The 8,716-nt window shown below is 34.1% G+C and overlaps 1 protein-coding gene across 1 annotated transcript; it reads left to right on the top strand.

Annotated features, from left to right (window-relative positions):
• Positions 1–1,877: 1,877 nt before the first annotated feature.
• On the top strand, positions 1,878–2,918 carry LOC109010825. The gene has a single exon (XM_018991743.1). The coding sequence runs from the start codon at positions 1,878–1,880 to the stop codon at positions 2,916–2,918; it is 1,041 nt and encodes a 346-aa protein (XP_018847288.1).
• The last annotated feature ends 5,798 nt before the right edge of the window (positions 2,919–8,716 follow it).

Genomic DNA, 8,716 nt, shown 5'->3' with positions numbered 1-8,716 from the left:
CCCAGTGCAAGATCCATTTTTGACATTTTGAAGACTTCGACATATAGACATGCAGCCTATGGAGAACCGTTCATTGTTTCAGAAAGCATTGAGGTAGGCGTAAGTGTCACAACCGATGGTGAAGAACTTGTTTTTGGTGTTGGAAACTGTGAAAGCCGGGTAGTTGAGCCAGGGATTGTTGTTATACCCAAGCACACCATTCTCGTAACACTGATGGGCTATATACATCAAGATGTCAAGCTCATCGTCCATGGAAATCTTTGTGACAGTCAAATTTATATCGGCTATTAGTTCAGGAGGATGGCCGGACGGATCGTTACATCTCATGAAGAAATCCTCATTTAGGTAGCAACCTTTAGTTGTACCAAATGGATATGGAATTTCAACGTCTCCACATCGATCCTCGCAGTTAGGCTTGGCTATTTGAAATGGCTACAGCAGCGGCACCCACCGCATTCCCGATAATATCACAGCAACACATGTCACTAATTCCAAGAACATCTTACGCAAACCCATTGTTTTTCCAAGAAAATCTTTGATTCTAAAAGTGTTTGTTTTGGTGATCTCTTGCAAGACTTCTCATATATATATAGATGCTGATCATTTATTGGATGGAGGCATAAAGGAAATTAAAACCCAAATATGGACCATATATACATATTATACTAATATTAGAGCTATGGAAAAATGTTTAGAATATCAATCAATATTATTTTGAATAATTCTATCATTTTATGTTAATTAGATCATGATGTGGAGGGATCATGCCGTGTGTTGAATAGGTACGTAATTAATTAATGGATTTTTTTTATGAGAAGACTCAGTCCCTGCTTAGATTAAGAGACGAGATGAGATGAGTTGAGATGGTTTGTGAATAATAGTGAGATTTGTGAGTTGAAATTTGTGAATAGTAATGAGATCATTTCTCAATCCAAAACTAATTGGCTGCAGATCAAGGCGGCATGCTCGAGACATGATCAATGTGGACTCAAGTGAAAAATTAAAAGTTGAGATGAGATGAGTTGAGAAGAAAGTTAAAAGTCGAATAAAATATTGTTAGAATATTATTTTTTAATATTATTATTATTTTTTTGAATTTGAAAATATTGAATTGTTTATTGTATTTTATGTGAAAATTTGTAAAATTTGTAATGATAAGATAAGATGAGTTGAGAGTATTTCTCAATCCAAACTATAATTTACAATGTTTTAATCCAAACTAAATAAAATCAAGAAGTCAGGTCAATAAATAAATAAATAAAAGAGATAATTTACAGTGTTTTAAAATAACACAATTACATTTAAATTCACTAATTACTAACTATAATTTAATCCAAGGCATGCAAGAAGGTTTAATCCAAAACAGTGGTGGGTTGGGTTTTAGAAGCCTGGAGGACTTCAACATGGCCTTGTTAGGTAAACATGTTTGGAGGTTTTTAAATGACCCCACATCCCTAGTAGCACAGGTGTATAGTAGTAAATACTATAGAGATGGTAGTATTTTGGATGCAAAGGTGGGCAATGCTCCATCTTTTATATGAAGAAGTGTGTGGGCAGCAAAAGAGATTATTAAAGAGGGGGTAGTATGGCGTGTGGGCAATGGAAGGAGTATTAAAATCTGGAAACACAAGTGGTTACCTAAACCATCATCTTACTTTGTTCAATCTCGAGTCTCTTCTCTAGGGATTGAGGCAAAGGTCTCAGATTTAATCATTTCAAAATTAAAGGTGTGGAATGAGAAATTGATTAGAGATCACTTTGGAGAAGAGGAGGCTGAGATGATATGCAGTTTGCCGATTGGCACAAGAGAAGGGGAGGACAAGATGATCTGGATTCATAGAAACGATGGAAATTTTAGTGTCAAAAGTGCATACCACATGGCAAGGGACATAAGGAGAAGAGAAGAAGGCGAGGGTTTGGGTGGGGTGAAAGAAGCTGCCAAATGGAGAAATTTGTGGAATTTAAACATATCAGGGGCTACAAAACATTTCTTATGGAGGGCATGCACCAATTCTCTTCCTACAAATGCCTTGCTCCTTAAGAAAAAAGTTGGGAAAGATGATATGTGCCCGATTTGCAAGTCTGAAAGTGAGACAATTTTACATGCTTTATGGCAATGCACAGCTGTGAATGATGTATGGGCCTGTAAGGGGAGTGGTGTACAGAAGTGGAGTGTTATGGTAGTGGATTTTATGGATCTATGGGATAGGCTCTGTATGAAAATGAACTCTGGACTGTTAGAGGAAGTGGCGATGATTCTCAAGGGTATTTGGAATAGAAGAAATAAATATGTTTTTGAAAATGTTTTTTCTAGTCCTGCACAGGTTTATGAAGGGGCCATTCATTCCTTGGATGGGTTTAGAAATGCTTTGAAGTGTAAGAAAGCTAACTCAAGTGGTGGGTGCCCTGTTTCTGTCATTAAACAGTGGAAGAAACCTGAAGATGGTTGGTTGAAAGCTAATTTTGATGCGGCAATAGATGAGCAAAATGGTATTGTTGGACTGTGGATTATCATCAGAAACAATAAAAGGGAGGTCATGGCCGCTTATAGTGAACCACAGAGAATGAAAACCAAAGCAGTGGTAGTTGAAGCCATTGCCCTGAGAAGAACAATTGAAGTCTGTAAAGAGATGGGTTTTAACAAAGTGATTTTTGAAGGTGATGCACTTGTAATAATTAATACTGTGAAAGAGAATGTGATGTGCTGGACATGGTATGGACAGGTGGTGGAAGATGTGAAGAGTAGCTTGAAAGAGTTGTTGCACTGGAAGATTCTATTTGTTCGAAGAGATGGCAATATGATTGCTCATAGGTTGGCAAAGTTTGCTTTAAACATAGGAAAATTAACATGTTGGATAGAAGAATGTCCTGTTTTTATCTCAAGTTTGATTGCTTTTGATATGGCTTGTAATGACTGATTAATATGAATGGAACGAGGTTTATTCAAAAAAAAAAAGAGCTTAATAAATAACTTTGGGTAAATAAAAAAAAACTAATTAATAAATTATAACATGATGGACAATGCTAGGGATCCCATTGGGGGATCCTGCTAGGAGCTCCCGCTCCTACTTTTCTTTTTTAGTTTTTTTTTTCCTTAGTGATCATTAAGAAATTATGTTATAATAATATTATGAATTTTTTTCTTTTTTAAATGGTGTGAAAAACACTTTAAGTTTTTTTTTTCATGTCATTTTCGTAACACTTTTAAATATTTAAAAATAAAATAAAATTCACATTATTATTAAACAACACTTTCTTAATCATAAAGTAAAAAAATAAAATAAAATAAAATAAAAAAGAAAAAAAAAATTGGAGCCGGAGCTCCAGCGATCCCAAGCATTTTCAACGGATACAGTACTACAAATATCGTAAATAAAAGATGTAATTTTAACATGATATTATCGTTGCAAAGTTTTTCATGGCAAATGCATGTATTTGAAGTTCCAAGTTCATATATAATATAATATTTTGATAGTGCAGTACGTACAAGTAAATTTTCTAATTAAGAGTAATTAAATAATTTGGTTTGTGATGACAGCAACACATCTTGGAGGCTAGATCAAAGTCGTAATTTAATTTCACATCCGTCCCAATAAAAATATATTGCATGCATCATATATATATATATGAGTAATATTATACACCACACTCTCATCTTATTTTTATCATATTAAGTGGTATGTGGCACATTCATCACCATTAGATGATAAAGAAGCATACAATAAATTTTCTTTTGTATGTATATATATATATATATATATATATATATATATATATATATATGGATGATTGAATTTGAGGCTTATGATTAGAAGTCAATATCTGACGACCCGAACTCGGAGATCCAGAGAGTTAGCTCCTAATACTGAATATCCTCTCCAATAGCACAATTATATATAATCCAGAAATTTCGTAAAATATTCAACACAAATATCCATGTTCCTTCATAAGGACACTAAAGAAAATCCTCAATAAAATCAATTAAAAAGTCACCAAAAACTAAAAAATATCCATAACTTAACATACCAAAATAACGGAAAACTATAGTTCTACTAAATATGACCGAATAAGTACTTGTACCAAATGATACTTATATCTCTACGATTATCACACCTAGCTTTTTAAAACTTCATACTCTTGTTCTCCAACTAAACTATCAAAATTATCTGAGAAATAGTGTGGAGATAAGAGGTGAGTTATAAACAACTTAGTCAGCAGAAAACATATACTAGCATGCAAACATGAACATTTATAGAATTCAGAATGAACAACAAAACACTTTTTATTTTCAAAATGCAAAGTCAGAACATGTTATCAAAAATATCAGACGAAAGTTCAAAAATATTCTTATTCAAATTTCCTTTGGCATAGCAGAGACCATGTTTAACCCTCGTGGTAGGGTTGTATAAACCCCGACGACAAACCAAGGAGAAACTGAATATGAATCTTCTACTTATTATTCTCGGAGTCCCAAGTGTGCACACAGAAAATACCACGAAGAAAATCAGTTTGCTTCCGCAGTAGGTGCACCAGAAATAGAAAAGTTAGTACCAACCTAAATTGGGGCCACAGTTTTATACCCGTGGTAATGTCATGCAGAGATTTTCAGAAATCACATCATATCATATCAGAGTACAAAACATCTCCAAAATGGAACAAATCAGATCACAAAAATATAATTTATGCACAAATTATGTTTATTCTTGGCAATTAGATGGTAGAACAGCATCTGGCCTATATATGTTTATTCTTGGCAAGTAGATGCTAATTTTAGGCAGCAATAATGGGATGGTTTTCACTGGCCTTTTGAATAATCGATACTCAGAAAATGGCCGGGAATGTCACTATGAATCATCAGTGGGCCGGACTGACATCACACTTTTGCAAAGTCGGATATGATTCAGTATATATATTAATATATATATATATATATATTTATATAATTTGATGAGTTATTATATTTTTAAGTTGGTACGTAGGACGTAGGTTCTTTCCTTTAAAAAAATTCACCAGTGATAATGTAAAAACAATTTGTTGGTATAGCCCAATGAATAAACTTCGGGATTAATCTTGGCGTTTTAATTTACTTGTTCAATATTAGTTAAGTTCCAGCATTCGGTATTAATTTGGAATGATCAAACGTATGATCATTGATCGAATTAACACTCGAAATTCTATGACGTTATTTTCATTTAATTAATTACAATTTTGGAAAATTTTCTACTTTGCATAACTCAAACAATTAATTTGGTTGCGACCACGACATAAACTTGGATCGTGGCTGAATATGAGTACCGCAACATGCATATTTGAGACTAGATCAAAGCTGCCGGATGTATTATATCATGCTGATCGATCGTTACGTAGGTGTCTCATGACCATCATGTAATATTATTTATTTCAATTTCCCATCCCTTCGTATTGCATGCATGGATTTCATGTGCATGTGTGTAATATTTTATTCAGATCAATCCGAATATTGCTTGTGTACGTACGTAATATCATATTTCAAACATTACGATTTACGGATGATTGACAGGCCAGGAGAAGGAAATTCACCAGTTTGCACGTAATGTTCCAAATCAATATCATACATGTGACAGAACAGTCCTTTCAGAAGTTAAGTGAACGTAGCGTGCAATATTCAATAATAATTAGGTAGGTGTTCTTAATTAGGCCACGATCAATGATATATATAGTAATTAATACAATGGGCCCACTTGTATGCTTAAAGTCCTTGCTTCGATAATTAGGTAGGTGTTTTTTTCTTTTCACAAGCTTATAATTAACTATAAATAGCTTAGTACTGCATCTAGGATGGATCTTCTATTTCAAATCTTCAAGTATTATTTATATATGCTTAATTGAAAACGATTCAAACCTCAAAAGCAAGTATGTAACTAGGGAGGAAACCTGCCTAGCTAATCCATGCATAGGGCAAGATCAGGGACAATAAAATGGATGGAAAAACAACAATTCAAACCTCATGTTGGGTTGGTCAGAAAACTTGCCAATTAAATTAGTATGTGTATATATAATATACACAACTCAAAATATATATGTATATATGAATATAATATATATTAACATATGTAACAAAGTAAAATCCATAAAAGAAAGGGTACGTAATATATAAAATATCTAATTAAGTAATATTGATAACAAAAAAAGAATGAAAGATAACATGATCATTTAAAAGATTTCTTTAAGGTATATATAATTTCTATTGATAATGGACTCTTATTATAAAAAAGAAAATGAAGGTGCGCGGCAAGAAAATTGACACATTAAACATGAAAAAATAGGAGAGATACATATATATATATATATATATGTACGTACAAGTAATAAATTTGATCAACTGGTGAAGATCATAATGTATGTATTGGCCATGGACTAGCTAGCTCATCATCTGCCGTCATGATCTAATGGTTTCACGACTTGGTTCCTCATACTTTCAAGACCAACTGTTGTGACGGTAGAGGAAGATGTTAGAAGATTTTCAATAGCAGACTCAATCAACAAAGATGGAGGCTTGATCTCTGCCTCCAATTCAGCCTCTGATGGAGATCTGAATGCAAATCATGCACAGCTATCCAAGACCACGAATCTGCAAGTTTGGAAAGACAACAACACACTGGACAGTTGACAATGCCTCTATTACTTTGTTTCCATATAAAAGTTTATTCTTTCCTTTATATACATTGTAATCTTTTACATTTATTGTAATCTTGTAATTTCCTTTTATTCTTATAATCTCTCATCTATTATGGGAACATTTATATATAAGCAGCAATGTTGTTTTGTAAATAGTATGATTTTAGAGTGAATACAATTCTGTTACCCTTTAGTCTATTTTTGCATGGTATCAGAGGCCCTCTGGGGTTAACACATTTTCTTGCTTTCTAACTTCTATATCATCATGTCGAATTCTGGTCAATCACTACCAAGCATCACTCATTTTATCTCTATCAAACTAGATGGTAACAACTATTTGAACTAGGTATCACAGTTTTTACCTGTGTTATGCAATCATGATCTCATGGGCATTGTTGATGGCACTCAGCCATGTCCACCAAAGTTTCTTGCTGATGCTTCAGGAAACTTGTCAACTAAGATCAATCCATTTTTTTATCATGGAAAAAGAAGGATCAATACCTTCTTAGTTGGTTCAATACCACCCTGTTGTCAGACAATGTGTTGTCATCTGTCTATGGCTTATACACTTCTAGACAAGTGTGGACCTCCTTGGCAACAAGATTTGCCTCACAATTCAGGTCCAGAGTAGCCTATCTAAAAAGACAGCTTCAATCCTTGAGCTAGGGATCACAAACCTATACTCAATACCTAGGACAAGCCAAAATCCTTGCTGATCAACTTACTGCAACAGGTAAGGCAGTGGATGATGATGATCTTATTTCCTATATCTTGGGAGGACTCAATCCCAATTACACTGCCTTTATCACATCATTTCATTTTGCCACTCGAGAGTCTGTTATGTCTTTTGAAGATTTTCAAGCTGAGCTTTTGAACCATGAGATTCTCATTAGAAATCAACAACACCAACAAACAAATGAGTCAGGTAATTTTGCTCTTTACTCACAAAAGTCCAAAACGTCCAATTATAAAGGACATAATTCTGGACAGCAAAGGCAAAATTTTCACTCTAAGAAACCATAAGGAAATAGATTCAAGAGTGAAACAAATCAGCGGGCTCACTATCAAATCTGTGGGAAGACTGGACATCAAGCACTAGACTGTTACCATAGGATGAATTATTCCTATCAAGGGAGGCATCCTCCTTCGCAGCTAGTTGCAAGGGCTGCAAGAATGAACTCTGTTGAACCTGAAGAAGAACCTTGGTTTGCTGACAGTGGGGCAAATAATCATGTTACTGCAGATTTGGACAACCTTACACTTCAAGAACAATTCAAGGGTGATGAAGAAGTTGCTATGGGCAATGGTTTAGGTTTATCTATCCTAAACACTGGTTCCTCAACCTTTTTTCATTCTCAAAAACCTTTCAAGTTCAAAAATATTCTTCACTGTCCTAATGTTGCAGGAAACTTACTTTCTATTCAGAAATTTTGTGTTGATAATGATTGTTGGTTTAAACTAACTGACACTCATTTTTTTGTGAAGGACAACTCACAGGGCAGATTCTTATGCAAGGACCAAGTAGAGATGGCCTTTATGCAATTAATCTCTCCAAGTCCACCAATAAAGTCAAGAAGTTTACCAGCTTCCTTAGAATAACAGCAACTGCCACTGTTTGGCATCGTAGACTAGGACATCCTGCTTCCCTTGTCTTAGATAAAGTCAGAAAATATGCTCACATCCCTATTAGTCAGTCCACTAAATAGTTGATCTTGTGTGAGGCATCCTTTTTCAAATTCTATGAATGTAACCAATGAACCTTTGGAAATAATACATTTTGATCTATGGACTTCTCCTATATTGTCTACAACTGGTTTTAAATACTATGTTGTTTTTATTGACAATTTCTCTAGGTTTACTTGGATTTATCCTCTCAAGACAAAATCTAAAACATTTGAGTGCTTTGTGAAGTTTAAATGCCAGGCTGAAAACCTACTGTCTAAGAAAATTAAATCTTTTCAATCTGATAGTGGAGGTGAATTTCTTTCTACTCAATTTAAACAATTCCTCACTGCAAATGGCATTCACCAACTCATATCATGTCCCTATACTGCACAGT

The sequence above is a fragment of the Juglans regia genome, chromosome 13 (genome assembly GCF_001411555.2).
Source record: "Juglans regia cultivar Chandler chromosome 13, Walnut 2.0, whole genome shotgun sequence".
NCBI lineage: Eukaryota > Viridiplantae > Streptophyta > Magnoliopsida > Fagales > Juglandaceae > Juglans > Juglans regia.
This window is presented reverse-complemented; position numbering and strand designations above follow the sequence as displayed.